General features: G+C 43.9%; 2 protein-coding genes and 1 long non-coding RNA gene across 6 annotated transcripts in view; all 3 read right to left on the bottom strand.

Moving 5' to 3' along the window:
• Positions 1-18,982, bottom strand: part of ANXA11 (annexin A11) — a 142,246-nt gene that overhangs the window by 42,508 nt on the left and 80,756 nt on the right. For all 4 annotated transcript variants that reach the window (XM_069753093.1, XM_069753097.1, XM_069753098.1 and 1 more), the window contains 3 exons: positions 4,590-4,703; positions 4,416-4,506; positions 3,456-3,535 (listed from right to left, as the gene is read on the bottom strand). In XM_069753093.1, the coding sequence (XP_069609194.1) occupies positions 3,456-3,535; positions 4,416-4,506; positions 4,590-4,703 (285 nt within the window). The remainder of the gene's footprint in view (positions 1-3,455; positions 3,536-4,415; positions 4,507-4,589; positions 4,704-18,982) is intronic.
• On the bottom strand, positions 12,153-15,016 carry LOC138665527 (uncharacterized). Its single transcript, XM_069753099.1, has 4 exons — positions 14,811-15,016; positions 14,238-14,347; positions 13,684-13,830; positions 12,153-13,211 (listed from the first exon to the last, which is right to left on the bottom strand). Exons 1-4 carry the CDS (start codon positions 14,991-14,993, stop codon positions 12,530-12,532), a joined length of 1,122 nt encoding a protein of 373 aa, XP_069609200.1. The 5' UTR covers positions 14,994-15,016; the 3' UTR covers positions 12,153-12,529.
• Positions 15,434-16,291, bottom strand: LOC138667689 (uncharacterized). The gene is made up of 3 exons (XR_011318890.1): positions 15,762-16,291; positions 15,611-15,670; positions 15,434-15,502 (listed from the first exon to the last, which is right to left on the bottom strand). It is a non-coding gene; the product is annotated as an uncharacterized lncRNA (long non-coding RNA).

Genomic DNA, 18,982 nt, shown 5'->3' with positions numbered 1-18,982 from the left:
GAATAGGACACTGCAAGGGCTCCAAGAAAAACCCACATTGCCTAGCATACTCCAAGTCCATCAAATTCAGGGCAGCGCCTGAATCCACAAATGCCATGACAGAATAAGATGACAAAGAGCAGATCAAGGTAACGGACAAAAGAAATTTTGACTGTACCGTACCAATGGTGGCAGACCTAGCGAACCGCTTAGTGCGCTTAGGACAATCAGAGATAGCATGAGTGGAATCACCACAGTAGAAACACAGCCCATTCTGACGTCTGTGTTCTTGCCGTTCAACTCTGGTCAAAGTCCTATCGCACTGCATAGGCTCAGGTTTATGCTCAGATAATACCGCCAAATGGTGCACAGATTTACGCTCACGCAAGCGTCGACCGATCTGAATGGCCAAAGACATAGACTCATTCAGACCAGCAGGCATAGGAAATCCCACCATGACATCCTTAAGGGCTTCAGAGAGACCCTTTCTGAAAATAGCTGCGAGCGCACCTTCATTCCATTAAGTGAGTACGGACCACTTTCTAAATTTCTGACAATATACCTCTATCTCATCCTGACCCTGACACAGAGCCAGCAAATTTTTCTCTGCCTGATCCACTGAATTAAGTTCATCGTACAGCAATCCGAGCGCCAGGAAAAACGCATCAATATTACACAATGCAGGATCTCCTGGCGCAAGAGAAAATGCCCAGTCCTGAGGGTCGCCACGTAAAAAAGAAATTATGATCCTAACTTGTTGAACTGGGTCACCAGAGGAGCGAGGTTTCAAAGCCAGAAATGGTTTACAATTATTTTTGAAACTCAGAAATTTAGTTCTATCTCCAAAAAACAAATCAGGAATAGTAATACTTGGTTCCAACATAGAATTCTGAACCACAAAGTCTTGAATATTTTGTACTCTTGCCGTGAGCTGATCCACACATGAAGACAGACATTTAATGTCCATCGCTACACCTGTGTCCTGAACCACCCAAATGTCTAGGGGAAAAAAAAGGCAAAACACAGTGCAGAGAAAAAAAAATGGTCTCAGAACTTCTTTTTTCCCTCTATTGAGAATCATTAGTACTTATGGCTTCCAGTACTGTTATGATTAGGTAATTCAGTACCACAATGGACATAGAAGTCAGAGCACATACAGTGACCTGACAATAACCCAAAAACATAGAACGAGCTCTGAGACGTGGGAACTCTGCTGACCGCAATTCCTAATCCTCTCCAACCACACTAAAGGCAGCCGTGGATTGCGCCTAACGCTCCCTATGCAACTCAGCACAGCCTGAGAAACTAGCTAGCCTGAAGATAGAAAATAAGCCTACCTTGCCTCAGAGAAATACCCCAAAGGAAAAGGCAGCCCCCCACATATAATGACTGTGAGTAAGATGAAACGACAAACGCAGAGATGAAATAGATTTAGCAAAGTGAGGCCCGACTTTCTGAACAGAGCGAGGATAGGAAAGGTAACTTTGCGGTCAACACAAAACCCTACAAACAACCACGCAAAGGGGGCAAAAAGACCCTCCGTACCGACTAACGGTACGGAGGTACACCCTCTGCGTCCCAGAGCTTCCAGCAAGCAAGAAAAAAACAAAAAAGCAAGCTGGACAGAAAAAACTGCAAACAAAAATAACAAAAGCGGAACTTAGCTATGCAGAGCAGCAGGCCACAGGAACGATCCAGGAGGAAGCAAGTCCAATACTAGAACATTGACCGGAAGCCAGGATCAAAGCACTAGGTGGAGTTAAATAGAGCAGCACCTAACGACTTCGCCACATCACCTGAGGAAGGAAACTCAGAAGCCGCAGTACCACTTTCCTCCACCAACGGAAGCTCATAGAGAGAATCAGCCGAAGTACCACTTGTGACCACAGGAGGGAGCTCTGCCACAGAATTCACAACACACAGCTCAGCAGTCAATATCACACAGGAGAGGATAACCGTAGATACACGGCTCAGCACACAGTATCCCACAGGAGAGGATTAGATACATGGCTCAGCAGACAGCATCACACAGGAGAGGATTAGATACATGGCTCAGCACAGTATCACACAAGAGAGGATTCGATACACGGCTCCACAGACAGCATCACACAGGAGAGGATTAGATACACGTCTCAGCACAGTATCACACAGGGTAGGATTAGATACACGTCTCGGCACAGTATCACACAGGGTAGGATTATATACATGGCTCAGCAGACAGTTTCACACAGGAGAGGATTAGATACACGTCTCAGCACAGTATCATACAGGGTAGGATTAGATACATGGCTCAGCAGACAGTATCACACAGGACAGGATTAGATACACATCTCAGCACAGTATCACACAGGACAGGATTAGATACACATCTGAGCACAGTATCATACAGGGCAGGATTAGATGCATGGCTCAGCAGACAGCATCACACAGGACATGATTAGATACACAGCTCAGTCAGTATCACACAGGATAGGATTAGATGCATGGCTCAGCAGACAGTATCACACAGGAGAGGAGTAGATACACAGTCAGCACAGTAACACACATGGGAGGAGATACACTGCTCAGAGTCAGCATCACAAAGGATAGGATTAGATTACCTCTCCCCCACTGATACTTCACTGCTCCGCTGCTGAGTCCTTAGTTTCTCCCTCCCTTCCTTGGTCTTCTCCTCCTCCTATAACCGCAGGGCTCCTGCGATTATACTGGGAAACTGGAGCTCACAGATGCACTGTGAGCTCCAGAAAGATGGCGCCGATCTCCTCCCTCTGCTGTGGTGTGGACGGCTCAGGGGGCGTGGCCAGATCACAGCAGAGAGCAGCTCAATGTAAAGTATAGGGTCGGATGCCGACCGCAGACTCCTATGCCCAGGGCTGCTGTATTTGCAGAGTGTAAGTGTCGTGCAGCTACACTAAGGCTATGTTCACACTTTGCGAAATCCACTGCGTATTTTTCCGCAGCAGAATTCCAAAATCCGCAGTGAAAACCCGTTGCGGTTTTTACTGCGGATTTATCGCGGTTTTTACTGTGTTTTCTTCTGCGGATTTTCATCTGCAGTTTTCTATTGGAGCAGGTGAAAATCCGCAGAAAAGAAGTGACATGCTGCGGAATGTAATCCGCAGCGTTTCCGCGCGGATTTTTCTGCAGCATGTGCACAGCGTTTTTTGTTTCCCATAGGTTTACATTGGAATGCAAACTCATGGGAAACAGCTGCGGATCCGCAGCGGTCAAATCCGCTGCGGATCCGCAGCAAAATCCGCAAAGTGTGAACATAGCCTTACACTCCTGCAAAGCAAAATGGCGGCGCCCAGTGGCTGAAAAAAAAATAATAATAAAAAAAATGTTAAAGTTAAAAAATGTAAATTTGTATTAAAAATAATTGTTTAGATAAACAATCATTTTTAATACAAAAAATAAAATGCGGCACCTTCCCTTTAAGAATATGCTGTCTTTTTAAGTAGACAGATGGAAATTACCTGACAAAGGGAAACCAGCAGTCTCTCAAAGTGTCCAGATGTGTCGCTCTTAATCGCTTGTTCCAGGGTCTTCTTAAACTCTGAGGGAAACAACACAATGCATCATCTTCACTTTCTGTAGACAGATACAAGGCCAGTCAAATAACTGATCACCATTCTGTAAGTATGTTACTAAATAACCTACTTACGTGCTTTGCGCAAATAACAAAAAAAATTTAGAATTGGGTGTGTAAAAGGGAACCTAAGAGGTATTGTTTCTCCTTGTGGAGAGTTACAAGTCAGGCCTGTCATGTCAGAGGGTGGAGACATGCGCCATGCATGCTCCTCTGGGAAAATAAAAATTAAAATGCCTCTTCAGAGAGGAAGACGACTTGAACTCTGGTGACACCTATTGGAAGTAGCAATCCTAAAAGTGAATAATGATCCTTTAACGAGCCTTGTCACATGACTTAAGATACCTGTCACAATTCATGCAGTCCAAACCATAGGCAGCATGAAACTGAGCATAGCTGCACAACTACAGCTAAGTGTGCCTTACTCTGAAATGCCTGAGCGGATCATAAAATAAATAGCACACAGGCCTTTCGCCATGGAAGAGACCAGTCAATCACCTGGAGCGGCACCTGGCTAATCTGGTCTCAGACTATGGTACCGTACCTGATCTTCTAAGTCAGAGGGCCGCAAACAGGTCATGTTTTCAGGATTTCCTTGTGTTACACAGGTGATAATGCAATCACCTGCACAGAATAATTCCAGCACCTTGTGCAATGCGAAGGAAATCTTAAGAGCACGCATTGTCTGAGGCCCTCGAGGAATGCATTTTGAGACCTCTGTTCTAAGTAGATGTTCTCTAAAATGTTGAAGCATTTCAGAGAAATATACTTGGCTGAAATTGTGCAGCCAATTTGAATAGTGTCGCCCATAATTTTGGCAGTATTTGGCAGATTGTGGTCCATTTACCTGTTTTATACACTCTGTTGATTTCTTGTATTTCTGCATTTGACCTAGATGCTAGGATCTCAATAAGACATTCTTCATCTGTCCCAGCACCCTGAGCAAATACAAAAAAAAAAAAAAGTTAGAGGCCATTCTTTTCTGATCATAATTTATTACACTGCTTCGAACAGCACTCACTTTAATTGCATCATGGATTTCATGGGCATCATACATGCTCGGTGCTTTCATCATTGCTAAAATAGTTTTTTCAAAGTTCCCAGAAATTTCAGACTTCAGGTCCTTTATTAAATCCTAATATAAAAAAGGAGGAAAATCAGTTTTGCCAGAAAGTTCTGGGCACTCAAACGTCCCGAGAAATATAATCGCCAGTTCTTGAGATCCCAAGGAGGCACTAGACCTTGATTTGCCTGACACAGCAGTTATGTCCTCTTGCAGGTATATTAGCATATATAAAGTCTGCAATACATTTATATGAAGTGCTGAGCACAACTGTCAATAGTGATTATCTGTCAGGAGGGCGAATGAAACAGCCACTGAGATTGATAGCGGATGGTGGTAAGCCGAATATTGCAGACACTTGTGGTACAAACGGGAAAAAATAAATAAATGCACTTATATTGCAACATTATGCAGGTGAATTGGGTTGCACTGTGACAAGACAAACAAGTGGCAAACAGTCAGAACCTACTGGAATTTTTGCAACTTGCATGTTGCAATGGCAGTACCTTGTGGTTATAGTGCAACCCCATTCATCAACATTGTGCAGAAATGTAGCAGCGGCATAGACTCATTTTTGGCCATACGACTTGTGTCATGACTCATGACTAAAATGGCAAGCTTAATAGCGATTTCTAGGCTTCCCCCTCCATGAGAGAGTGCAAAAAATAAATGAAAAATCTTTATTAGAACACCTTTAAAACAAGCGGATGCATCTGAAATCCATGTAAAAAAAATGGCACATTAATCATAGTATGATTTTACTTGTTTTAAAGATGTTCTATTAAAGAGTGTTGATTCTTCCTGGTTGACGTCCCGCATAACTTCCACTTCCTCTACATATTTTGCTGTGCTTCACCAGCGGGATTCGGCACCCATGGCTTCAGTCCCTCAGCGGAGCTCTCAATTTTTTGCAGTTTTATGAAAAAAAAAGGAAATATCTGTGTATGCAAATAGCCAACTCCAACCAATTTTACAATCTGTATGGTCATATACACGTGGTAAAATGGTGCAAGCAAAGCAGTCAAAATATTGCAACCAAAAAAACACCCCAACTTCGTAGCAAAGCTTTATCTTTCATGGTTTGATAAAACCTTGTTTCTCTCAGTAATGACTATTAACTGGAATTTGTGATAAGCTTTTAACGGCTTTTTCTCTCACATCATAGTATTAAGGCCCATTCAGACAGGCCGACCACACCAGTTCTCCGCAGTTCATGTCCTGTTGAGAACAGACAGTTTTAAGCTTGCTTAAAATTTGCATCACCCAACAAACAAGCGTATGCCACTTACTGAATTTGGCGCCTCTCATAAGTGGCATGTGCCTCCTTGTCAGGGACGAAAGTAGCAATTCCAGGGTATAAAGGCTGGCACACTATGAATTTGATAGAAGTGCCAGATGATGCCCCCATCCCTCCCCAACTCTGCCCATTTTATCAGAGCTGATCAAACTGGAGAGAAAATTTCAAAAGCCTCCTCATGATCTGTACATCTGCTGGCTCAGAAACATACATCTTCAAAATAAAAACCAAAAAAATTATGTATGTATGTATATGTATATGTGTATATATATATATATATATATATATATATATATATATATATATACATATACACACACACACATTTTATATATATACATATACATTTTATTTATACTAGATTGTGGCCCGATTCTAACGCATCGGGTATTCTAGAATATGCATGTCCCCGTAGTATATGGACAATGATGATTCCAGAATTCGCGGCAGACTGCCCGTCGCTGATTGGTCGAGGCAACCTTTATGACATCATCGTCGCCATGGCAACCATTATCACATCATCGTCGCTGTGCCCGTTGCTGATTGGTCGAGGCCTGGCGGCCTCGACCAATCAGACGCGGGATTTCTACGTCCTTTATGACATCATCGTCGCTGTGCCCGTTGCTGATTGGTCGAGGCCTGGCGGCCTCGACCAATCAGAGACGCGGGATTTCTATGTCGATACCACCCTTTTTATCTTGAAGGTTTCCTGTCCTTGAAGGGCGGATCCCCTCTCTTGTTGTGACGTCATGGGTCATGAAAAAACACTTTACCAGGTAAGTAATACCCGTGTTTCCACTCCTTACAGTGCTCAGTTTAAGGAAATTAAAAAAAATTATATTAAAATATTTACCAATAGTAAATCAGGATGATACCCTACGACAGATCCTTAATAATGGAGTCAAGTGTATGGCTAGGAGAGGCATGTCACTTGGCAATAGTCTTCAGCACGAAACTCCACTACATGGCTATCCTGCAAAGGCTTTTTTAGATGTGCAGGAGATCGCTGCAATGTGTGTGAATATGCCCAAAATAAGAAGAAAAGGTTTACTCTTCCTCAAGGTTCCTCACACCCCATTAATTCATTTAATTGCAACACTCATCACTTAGTTTATTGTATAGAATGCAGCATCTGCAAGATGAGATACATAGGCTGTACCACAAGAAAACTAAAGAAAAGAATTGCAGATCACATTGCCAATATAAAGAGGAAAACAGCACATTCTCAGGGGCTTTGAAACATTTCACTTTATTACACCAGAGTGATCTTTCCAGTTTTTCTATTTTGGGACGTTTAAAGAATCAATAAACCCAGGGTCGGACTGGGGTGTCTGGGGCACACCAGGGGAGTGGGCTCTAGGGGCTCACCCTACAGCTATATGCAAATATCTGTCAGTCGTTATCCCCATTTTAGTGGAGCATCGGCTGGAAAACACAGTTAGGCCATGTTCACACAGTGCGTTTTTTACTGCGGAACCGCAGCGGTTTTACAATGTAACCCTATGGAAAACAAGAACCGCTGTGCACATGATCCTGAATTTCCCTTAAAAAGCCGCGCAGAATAGCTGCGGGAAAAAAGAAGGAGCATGTCACTTCTTTTTCCTAAACCGCAGCGGTTCTGCACCCATAGACCTCCATTGTGAGGTCAAAACCGCAGTAAAACCCGCAGATCAAAAATATATCTGCGGGTTTTACTGCGGTTTGATGTGCAGAACCGCTGCAGCAGGAAGTGCGGGGAAGCGGGAGGAAGTCCGTGGGCGGAAGTGCGTGGGCGGAGTGTCGTTCCCGAAGAGACTGTCATCATGGAGGCATACCGTCGTATGGGGATCGATGTCGGGCGTCTGATTGATCTGGTATGTCTGTGTGTCCGTCCCCATGCGACGATATGCCTCCATTGTGCTAAGTCGCCGTATGGGACTACTACTCCCATCCGGTATTAGGATGGGAGAGTTGTCCCTGTGTCCGGCGACATAGCACAATAGTAAAGTTTACACCAAACACAAACACACAATACACAAACATGACACACAGTACAGTACATACAACACATAACATAGAGTATACACTCACCAACACCACACTTGTAGGCGAAGCCCTCGATCCTCCATGAAAAAATCCAAAAATAATAAACCAAATTCATACTCCCTGTCCGCAGAATCCATAACCGAGTGTCCCACACCGATCTCCTGCTCTCCGGTGATACACTGCCAGGAGCGAAGCTCCTAGCAGTGTATCGCGTACTGTTCCGGAGCTCAATGGCGCCGGCTTCTCGGTTAACGGCAGTACAGCTGCGTTGAACTTTCCCACGCAGCACTGCCGTTAAGCGAGAGTGCCGGGGTCAATGACCGCCGGTAAACTCGCTCGCGCATGCGCAGTGACACACCGACAGGAACTATGGCTCCTGTCAGTGTGTTGCTGCAGCCGTGGAGAGCAGACACATCTCTGGATGTGTCTGTTCTCCATGGAAGATCTTCGTGGGACCCTCGATGGATTTCTGCGGACAGGGCCAGGGAGTATGAATTTGTTTTTTTGTTTTGCCTATTTTTCAGGTGGAGGGTCTTCAGGATGGATTAAGCGTAAAATAAAAAATGGTCAAAAAGTGTGTGTCTTTATTTCATTAAAATATTTTTTTCTAGTCTTTGTGGGTTTTTTTTAACCCTTTCATTGGCTTAATAATGGATAGGCGTCTTATTGACGCCTCTCCATTATTAACCGGGCTTAATGCCACCTTACAATAGCAAGGTGGCATTAACCCCTCATTACCCCATATCCCACCGCTACACGGGAGTGGGAAGAGAGGGGCTAAGTGCCGGAATTGGCGCATCTTTTTGATGCGCCTTTTCCGGGGCGGCTGCGGGCTTATATTTGTAGCCAGGGGGGGGCAAATATCCATGGCCCCTTTCCTAGGCTATGAATATAAGCCCACGGTTGTCTGCGTAGCCTTTCTGGCCTAAAAATATAGGGGGACCCCAACACTTTTTTTTTTTTGGGGCCCCCTATATTTCAGTGCCAGAAAGGCTACACAGACAGCTGTGGGCTTATATTCATGGCCTGGGAACAGCCAGGGGTATTTTAACCCCTTCTCGGGCCTCAAATATTGGCCCACGGCTGTCTGCCTAGCCTTTCTGGCCTAAAAATATAGGGGGACCCCAACACTTTTTTTTTTTCGGGGCCCCCTATATTTAAGTGCCAGAAAGGCTACGCAGACAGCTGTGGGTTAATATTCATAGCCTGGGAACAGCCATGGGTATTTTAACCCCTTCCCGGGCCTCAAATATTGGCCCACGGCTGTCTGCCTAGCCTTTCTGGACTAAAAATATAGGGGGACCCTATGTATTTTTTTTAGGGGGTCCACATATATTATAGTAACCCTTAATAGGATTAATAATGGATAGGCGTCTTATTGACGCCTCTCCATTATTAACCGTGCTTAATGCCACCTTACAATAGCAACCCTATCATTAACCCTAGGATCCCTTTAGAGTTAGGGGTAGGGTTAGGGTTTGGATCCCTTTAGGGGTAGGGTTAGGGTTTGGATCCCTTTAGGGGTAGGGTTAGGGGTAGGGTTAGGATCCCTTTAGGGTTAGGGTTAGGGTTTGGATCCCTTTAGGGGTAGGGGTAGGGTTAGGGGTAGGATCCCTTTAGGGGTAGGGTTAGGGGTAGGATCCCTTTAGGGGTAGGGTTAGGGTTAGGATCCCTTTAGGGTTAGGGGTAGGGTTAGGATCACTTTAGGGGTAGGGGTAGGGTTAGGGTTAGGATCCCTTTAGGGGTAGGGTTAGGGTTAGGATCCCTTTAGGGGTAGGGGTAGGGTTAGGATCCCTTTAGGGGTAGGGTTAGGGTTAGGATCCATTTAGGGGTAGGGGTAGGATCCCTTTAGGGGTAGGGTTAAGGTTAGGATCCCTTTAGGGGTAGGGTTAGGATCCATTTAGGGGTAGGGATAGGGTTAGGGGTAGGATCCCTTTAGGGTTAGGGGTAGGGTTAGGATCCCTTTAGGGGTAGGGTTAGGGTTAGGATCCCTTTAGGGGTAGGGTTAGGGTTAGGATCCATTTAGGGGTAGGGGTAGGGTTAGGATCCCTTTAGGGGTAGGGTTAGGATCCATTTAGGGGTAGGGTTAGGGGTAGGATCCCTTTAGGGTTAGGGGTAGGGTTAGGATCCCTTTAGGGGTAGGGTTAGGATCCCTTTAGGGTTAGGATCCCTTTAGGGGTAGGGTTAGGGTTAGGATCCATTTAGGGGTAGGGGTAGGGTTAGGGGTAGGATCCCTTTAGGGTTAGGGGTAGGGTTAGGATCCCTTTAGGGGTAGGGGTAGGGTTAGGATCCCTTTAGGGGTAGGGTTAGGGTTAGGATCCCTTTAGGGTTAGGGGTAGGGTTAGGATCCCTTTAGGGGTAGGGTTAGGATCCCTTTAGGGGTAGGGTTAGGATCACTTTCCGGTTATGATCCCTTTAGGGGTAGGGTGCTTAGGGTTATGAGCCCTAACCCTACCCTACTATTTCAGTTTATAGTGGGTTTTTTACTTAATGTTTTTGATTGGCGCACGCACCGCTCAGGATTGACGGCGCCAGAGCTAGTAGTAAAACAACTGCACACGAACGTTTTTATTGGTGTTTGTGTTTTCAGTTTGTGCTTGTGTTCATTTATTAGGGGTTACTTTTATATATTTCAAGCATTTGTGTAACATTACTTGGTCGTGCTATAGATTATGAGATGACACTATTGTATTTATTGTAGGTTCGTGATTATCCAGCCTTGTGGGACCCATCCGATGAGTCCTATAAGGACAAGTACTTCAGGGAGCTAGCCTGGACAAAAATAGTGCGCGACCTGATTGGGATAAATATCCTGGGTCTACACAGCAGAAAATCGGTAATTTTAATTAAATTTATTTAGTAAACCTTGAGTATATTACAAATATAATTTGTTTAGATCTCTAAAAAATTGTTGTTGTTTTTTGTAACCTTTTTTTGGTAGATAAAGATGTGAGGCAACGTTGGCGCTCCATCAGAGACCGTTTTACTAAATTCCTCAATGAATGCTCAAGGAGTGGCTCTTCGCCAAGCAAAACTAAATTCCCCTTTAGTGAAGAGCTGCAGTTTCTTGTGACCAGCAGGACATTGAGAAAGTAAGTTAAAATCCACTCCACAAGATTATTTATATATAATATGTTGTGCGAAAAATTAATGTTTTTTTTTTCCCCAACAGGACGGAAGGAAACATGTCGGTAGCTGATTTGGAGGACAGCGACACAGAAGATGGAGCAGGCAGTTCCTCTGGAGTGGGAGGGACCATCTCTCCCTCCACTCCCACAGCTTCTGCTGAATCAGCATCCACTTCAGCAGCTGCTGCATCAACATCTACTTCAGCAGCTGCTGAAGCATCTGATTCCGCAGAAGCTGTGAGAGTGGAGAAGAGAGCTGTCTATCCGGTGGCAGCAGAGAAAAAAAAACAAAAAAACCAAGAAGAACCAAGATGACCAAACTGTCCAAATTGCTTGTGACACATTAGATTTATTAAAAAAAACAAGTACCGATGACCATTGCGACTCCTTTGCACAAACTGTCGCCAGAAAAACACGCTCCCTGCCACCGGATAGACAATCTCTTTTCATGTCTATGGTGCAGATGTCCCTCACTGCTCTGGAGGACCCTGCTCCGATATCTCCCTACAATGAGGTTCTGATGGGGGTGTTGGGACTTTTCAGGCCCCGACACAGAACACCTGAAACAGCTACAAGACCCCAGTATTTGGCCCACAGCCAAGGAAGTTCTGGAGACAGAGGCAGTTCACAGCATCTGGGGGGAGCACCGTATCAATCTGAGGGAACAAATTTCCTCTATTCTCCCGAATATACATTTCTTAATTGAACGTGGGCAAAAGTTTTCAGTTGCACTAAGTTGTGCTTTTGTTTGCAGCTCCAGTTGCCTGTTGGATTTGAAAGGGGCTGTTTATTTTTTTTTTTTCAAATTGAAAAATCTTTTGGTAAAATTACCAAGAATTTGTGTTCTTTAAAATAAATTTTATTTCACACAAAATATTCTCTTTTTTAGACAATGGGGACAAGGCCGCTGTCCTGGGTTTATGGGCTATCGATTAGTGGTTTATGGGTTGATGTGTTAACAATTGTATACCTCATACTGCTATTAATTTCTGAAAACACCAAGCATTTTTTTGACATAAAAAAAAAAAAACCAAATTCAACCAAAATAGATTTTTTATTTATATAACAACCAATTTTTTTAAACTTTTTTTGGTAACATGAAAAAAAAAATTTTTTTTTTTAAATTTTGGGTTGGTTGCTGTCGTTTATCATTCTTCGGGATGTTTTCAAAACTGTTAGCAGCGATGTCGGCAACTTTTTTGGGGGGGTCAGTGTAGATGCATCCTTCTCTGCTGGTCAGGCTGCTCAACACCAGCACAGGAGTATTGCCAGTGCACGGCACCTTCTGGACTCATGAAGTAGTCAGTGAAGGATTCTCTCACACGCACACCAGAGTTGGACAGCCTGCCCAGACCCCCGTTGACCACTGGATTAAATACTGGCTGCTGGTACTCCACATCTACGTCAGTGTTGTACTCACGAGCATAGTTGTGGAGTACACAGCAAGCCTATATCACAGCATCAACGGTGTCTGTGTCCAACTGAATGGCAGTGTGAAAGATCCTCCACTGACTAGTCATGATCCCAAAGGTGCATTCCACATATCTGCGTGCACGACTCAGCCGATAATTAAAAATCCTCCGTCGGGCATCCAGTCCCCTTCGTGGGTATGGGCGCAGCAGGGTTGTCGTTAAGGGAAACGCCTCATCCGATACCATCACAAAGGGCACTGGATGTGTGGAACCCGGCAAAGGTCTTGGGGCTGGGAGCGTGCCGCCATCTTGAAGAATTTGCATCCCAATCTGTGACGTTCGCAACACCCGAGAATCCCCAGTACTACCATAGGCACCAACGTCAATGGCAACAAATTTGTAATGGGCATCAGCCACCGCCATCAGGACCACTGAAAAATACTTCTTATAATTAAAGAAGCGTGATCCTGATCGTGGTGGCTGCTGAACCCTTACATGTTTACCATCGACTGCACCTATGCAGTTTGGGAAATTGGCCACAGACTGAAAGCCTGCTGCAACCTGCAGCCAAGTCTCCTCGGTTGGGGAAGGCATCACCATGGGCTGCAACTTCTGCCAGATGACGGTACATGTACACCTCACAATGTTAGAGATGGTAGATTTACCAACTCTAAATTGGAGGTGCAGGGATGTATAGCTCTCTCCTGTGGCCAAAAATCTGGAAAGAAACAAAAAAGAAAATTAGAAATGTCACACAAAAAGGTAATTACATGTCACACGTTAAGGCCGCTATAATATGCGTCCAGCACCATTCAATAATGATGGTATTAAAACCCAGCACAACACAAAGGGTGTTAAAAACATTAATAAAAGGCCTGATGGGACTTGTGCACACACGCATGCAAGATATGACCGAGTGTTACATGGTAATCCCCGGACCTGCTGCATGCACTCCGTTGTGGAGCGTGCAGCTCCATGTATTGGTATGTGGGTGCACACTCCGCTCCAGAGTGCAGGCAGCAGGGCCGGTGATTACCATGCAACACTCGCCCGTATCTCACGTGTGTGTGTGTGTGTATGTGTGCCCCCTGTCCAACAGGAGGACTGGGTGGGTTTAATCACACATACTGGACACAGAGACGTGTAAAATAGAGACCTAACGACATTCCCCCCAAAAAATTGTTACTTACCGCAAGGTGATGAGCAGCCTTTCCTCTGCAGAGATGGACTTCCTCATCACTGTGTCTTGCAGTGTTAAATGGGGTGCCAGGATGGTGAGCAGTCTGTCAAATGCCATAATTGGTAGCCGACAAAAAGAGATAAATTTTTCAGGATATCTGAAAATTGAAAAAGAAACACAAAAAAGGGTTACTTCACAAGTATTGCTAGCAAAAAAATGTAAATTTGGCTACGTTCAGATAAGCGTTTCCCGACGCTGCGTCGGGAAACGCAGCGGCGACGCACGCGTCATGCGCCCCTATGTTTAACATGGGGGACGCATGCGTTTTTCTTGTTGCGTTTTCCGACACGTGCGTCGTTTTTGACGCTAGCGTCGGACGCAAGAAAATGCAACAAGTTGCATTTTTCTTGCGTCCGATTTTCGTCAAAAAACTACGCACGCGTCGCAAAACGCAGCATTTTTGCGTGCGTTTGCACGCGTTTTTTCGTGCGTTGCATCGCCGACGCAGCGGCGCGCAACGCTAATCTGAAGGTAGCCTTAGTCATTCAATATATTTCTACTTACCTCCTCAAATCATTGTACAGCACATAAAAGTGCCCCTTCTCAGTTCGGTCTGCTACAAGCGGGTGCACCCACATTCGTTTCTGCGCACGTCTTCTCTGCCGCCGCTGCCTCTAAAATAAAAAAATAAAAAAATATTTTGTAAACACAACAATTAGAAAAATATATCAAACATGCCTGGAAAACAATGCGGATTATGTAAGGGTACGTGTCCACATTCAGGAAGGCCCACCCCCTTCTGGGACGCAATGATGCCAGATGTGTTCATTGTACAAATCCAGCATCATCGCACCCCACGCATAGGGCCCTGTTTTATTCCTTGCGGAGCCGCAGTTTCACAACAAGGAACACGGACATGCTGTGATCATAAAAGACGTGCAGCATGTCCGGAGTCGCAGGGCTGACGGATGACACAAAGTGGACACGTGATTTCATAACATCACCTCCACTATACTGTTACATGTGGACGCTGCATGTTTGGCGCTGCGGCCACACGCAGCGCCAAACATACAGCGTTTCCAGAACGTGGACATGTACCCATAACCCAATATATAAAACAAACAGACATCTGCTTACCTGACGTGAATGTCGATTCAGAATTAGAAGCATCAACCCCAGGATCGCAATCCGGTGTGGCGTGCGGAGCTGGATCCGTGGGCTGTCATCTGGCCGACGCTCAGCACGTCCACTCATTTTGATCTGTAAGTTCCAAAATGGAGGATGGAAGAAGAAAAGGGTTGGACAAGGAAATGACATCATTTTTTTTTTTTTTCCCCCACTGCAGTAAGGCTAGGTTCACATTGCGTCAAGTACATGGCGTCAAACGGATGCGTTAAACGCATGTACAGAAACGGAGCAAAAATATGTGAAATTCGTCGTCACGGTAACGCTAGCGTTAACGCATGTGATCGCGTTTTTTCATTTTGATGTCCGTTTACGAAGTATCCGTTTGTCTGCGTTAGATATTGTCTGCGTCTATCAAGATATTGATAGATAGATATATAGATAGATACATAGATTTAGATAGATAGATATAGATAGATAGATACATAGATATTGATAGATAGATACATAGATATAGATAGACAAATAGATGGAGCGATAGATAGTTGATAGATAGTTTATAGGTATAGTAGATAGAAAGTGAATAGATAGATTGTTGGTAAATATTGGATAGAATATTTCTATTTTATATTTACCACTGGCAGTTGTGGCGACGACAGACGTCTAGGGACCTTTTTTCTTTTTTGTCCTCCTTGTGCCACAACCTATTGTGTATGTAAAATGTAAAAAAAAATATTTTAACATTAAATAATGTTAACATTCATTGGATCAATAAATTTATGCCTGAAAAATTCAACATGTGTGCTATGTACCTTTGTTGTTTTTGCGTGTTTTTTTGGGGGAGGTCTAACAGCCTCGGGCTCAGAAGACTCCTATTCACAATAAAACAATAAACAGGATTGTTATGCCTAGCTCAATACAATGGAGTTTCACACAACATGGTTTTTTAAAGTGCAAGCCTACCGACTCAGAAGAAAAAATCGCAGACACGCTGCTGCTGCTGACATCTGTATCCGACATCTGTGTGCAACAAAACAATACATTTTTAGTACACACACATCCGACGGACATTACAGACTCCCATGATGTATACAGAGATATATAATATATAGAAATGTACTTACAATTTAGCTACGGCAAAACACTCTGTCACGTGCAGGAGACTTTGTGTGAGTGGGATATTTTAATGGCCGAAGTCACATTTCCTGTCACATGACCACATGTGACCACCCTCAAACGCTATTAAAACGTGTGGTTCTATTTGGAAATTTTTCATGATTTGCGTCTGACTGCGTTTGCCATAGCCTTCTATGGCAGAATGAACGCTTCCGTTAGTAGTGCGTTAGCTTGGCCGGACCCGAAAACGCTGCAAGCCGCGTTGAAGGTCCGTCAGAAAAAAAACGTTATGTGACAAACGCATACCAATTTAGGGATGCGTCACGATGCGTCAGACAATGCAAGTCTATGGGCGCGTTAGTATGTGCGTTACATTGCGTTTTTACTACTTAAAAACGAGTCCGTTAGACGGACACACCTAGCGCAATGTGAACCCAGCCTAAGCTTTATTTGTATCAAACACAGACAATCTGCAGAGAAAACTGCATCAAAAAACGCACTAAAAACCGCATCAAAAAACGCATCAAAAAACGCACCAAAAAACGCACCTGCGTTTTCTGCAAAGACCTGCGGTTTCAGTCCTGAAAAAAAAAGGATGGAAATCAGGAACGTGTGAACATACCCTAAGGGGAAGAAAAAAATGTCTCATTACTTATCCTTTAGTCCCCAGTCCAGAGCCTCTCACCTAGCCAAATCAGATCTAACACACTAACAGATCTTTGCACTGATGAGGGGCAACACCCTGAAACACTGTGTCTGCAAATTGAGATTTTGGTTTGGCTGTTATCCAAAATCATATTGCAAGGCTCGTTCAGGAGTCGAAATTGACTTTTAGGATTGCTGCTTCCAATAGGTGGCGCTAGAGTTCTAGTCCTCTTCCTCTCCTCTGGGTATGGAGGAAGAAGCACTGTTAACGCTTCCTATACTGTATGCACAGCACTTGTCCAGCACTGTGTATATAGGGATCAGGAGGCAGAAATGGTAATAAACCGTCTCTACATTCTTTGTGGAATTCGGCTGGCCTTGCACTCATGCAGCTGCACGGGTAAAGGTTCAGGATACAGAATTCAGGCTGCAGGCTTCAGGCTTAGGTACTCAGCCCTCAGGGTGGTGGAAACACGACAGAAACAGGACAGGACCTAGCAACTCAGTAGTTGAACACAGACTGAAGGAGAATGTTGATCAGGCATCTTCCCATTGGTGGAGATACCTTAAGTACCTTGTGCCTCTTGGCAATAGGCTGGGGACACATTAGGAATGTGCACACTGTCTCTTTTAGAATTAGGAAAGGCAGCCGCCCTAAGTTTACAGCCAGGAAGTATGCACACAGCAAGCATGGGACACATGGTTTACAGCATACAGCAAGCAGAGGAAAGAACGTACTGCATGGCTAGGAGTGGTGAGTAAGTCGGTGTATCTGCATGGTGGGCGATAGGAAGCCATGCAGTGATGCTGACAGGGATGTTACAACATCACAGGAGACTCGGAGGCACATACATCACATGATTGGACTGGAACGCAGAGTGAGACAACTCCGCCCGCAAAGTATGTCCTGATGCCAACATGCGTCAGTACGTAATCCTTCATTCCACGTGTCGCAGCATTCTGTAGTGAACACTGCAAGTGCATGCATACACTGTCAGGAGGAATTAAAGGGCCACGACCGGTGTTACACCAGCCTTTGGCTTGAGCACTGCTATCCCCATCCCAAGTACTGCAGTTCCCATGAATCTGCCCAGAGGCCAGAGAAAAGATGTGGCCCGCAGGTTGGATGTCCCCCCCCCCACATATATATATATATATATATATATATATATATATATATATATATATATATATATATATATATATATATATATATATATATATATGTATATATGTATATATATATATATGTATATGTATATATATATATATATATATATATATATATATATATATATATATATATATATATATATTTTATATATATATATATATATATATATATATATATATATATATATATATTTTTAGGTAAAAAATGGAAAAGTACATTTGAAAAACCTGGGAAAAACTAAAGTTTCTCTGCTCATAAGTTGGGGTTACACTATTTTTTTCTGACTAATCAAAACACTCTTAGGTTGAATGAACATGTAGGGCTTAATTTATCGAAACCAGCAGTTTTCATGGCAGTCTTGATGCGGGGGCATGGTGGAGTGGGAGGCATCTGATTCATCAAGAGGCAATTGCCTGTTTCAGATGCGACTGTGTGTGCCTCGCCAACAATCTTACTCCAGCCAGGAACTGGAGCGAGTGGCCTAAAGACCACTGCCGAATGAGGGGGGTCACCACTACCTGTCATGCCCCAGCTCTACGGATGTATGTATTGTATTACATGCCAACTTGCTAAGCAGATTTTGTTGCAACAAACCCACAGCTTAAAGGGAATCTATCCCCAAGTTTTTGCTATGTAATCCGAGAGCAGCATAATGTAGGGTCACAGATTCTGATTCCAATCATATGTCACTTTGCTGAAGTTTTAATAAAAAATACCTCTTCTCTAAATGCTGAGCTCAGTATACACCTGACCACACCACTGATTGGTAGCTTTCTGCCTATGCACAGTGTAAACAGAAAGCTATTAATCAGTGGTAAGGGTGGGGTTATACAGAGCAGAACTATATGGCACAAGACAACAAGTCCTCCAGCTATATCTCCTGCTGATACAACACTGATTCTATTGAAACAACAACATGCAGACTGAGAAAAACAAGGTTTTTATAAGTCCATTAACCCCTTAGTGACGGATGTAATTTTAACCTTAATGACCAGGCCACGCTTTTTTAAATCTGACCAGTGTCACTACATGTGGTAATAACACGAACACTTCAACTTATCCCAGTGATTCTGAGACTAAACTTTTTTCATGACATATGGTACTTCCTGTTAGTGGTAAATTTTGGTCTATATGATTGCTCATATTTATGAAAATATTGAAAATTTGACATTTTTATTTTAAATGTTGGAATTTTCAAACTCTAAAGTTACAGTTCCCACATGTCTACCTTACATCAGCACAATTTTGC

This window comes from Ranitomeya imitator, chromosome 2 (assembly GCF_032444005.1).
Source record: "Ranitomeya imitator isolate aRanImi1 chromosome 2, aRanImi1.pri, whole genome shotgun sequence".
Lineage (NCBI taxonomy): Eukaryota > Metazoa > Chordata > Amphibia > Anura > Dendrobatidae > Ranitomeya > Ranitomeya imitator.
The sequence above is the reverse complement of the archived record's forward strand: the minus strand, read 5'-3'. Positions and strand labels throughout refer to the sequence as shown.

What these genes read in the sequence shown, in the direction of transcription:
- LOC138665527 (XM_069753099.1), bottom strand. Translation starts at nt 14,993, where the DNA reads ATGATGTCATTTCCTTGTCCAACCCTTTTCTTCTTCCATCCTCCATTT. An exon ending in CTGTACAATGATTTGAGGAG is followed by an intron (nt 13,831 to 14,237) that starts GTAAGTAGAAAT and finishes TTCAATTTTCAG; the next exon opens with ATATCCTGAAAAATTTATCT. An exon ending in AGGCTGCTCATCACCTTGCG is followed by an intron (nt 13,212 to 13,683) that starts GTAAGTAACAAT and finishes GTTTCTTTCCAG; the next exon opens with ATTTTTGGCCACAGGAGAGA.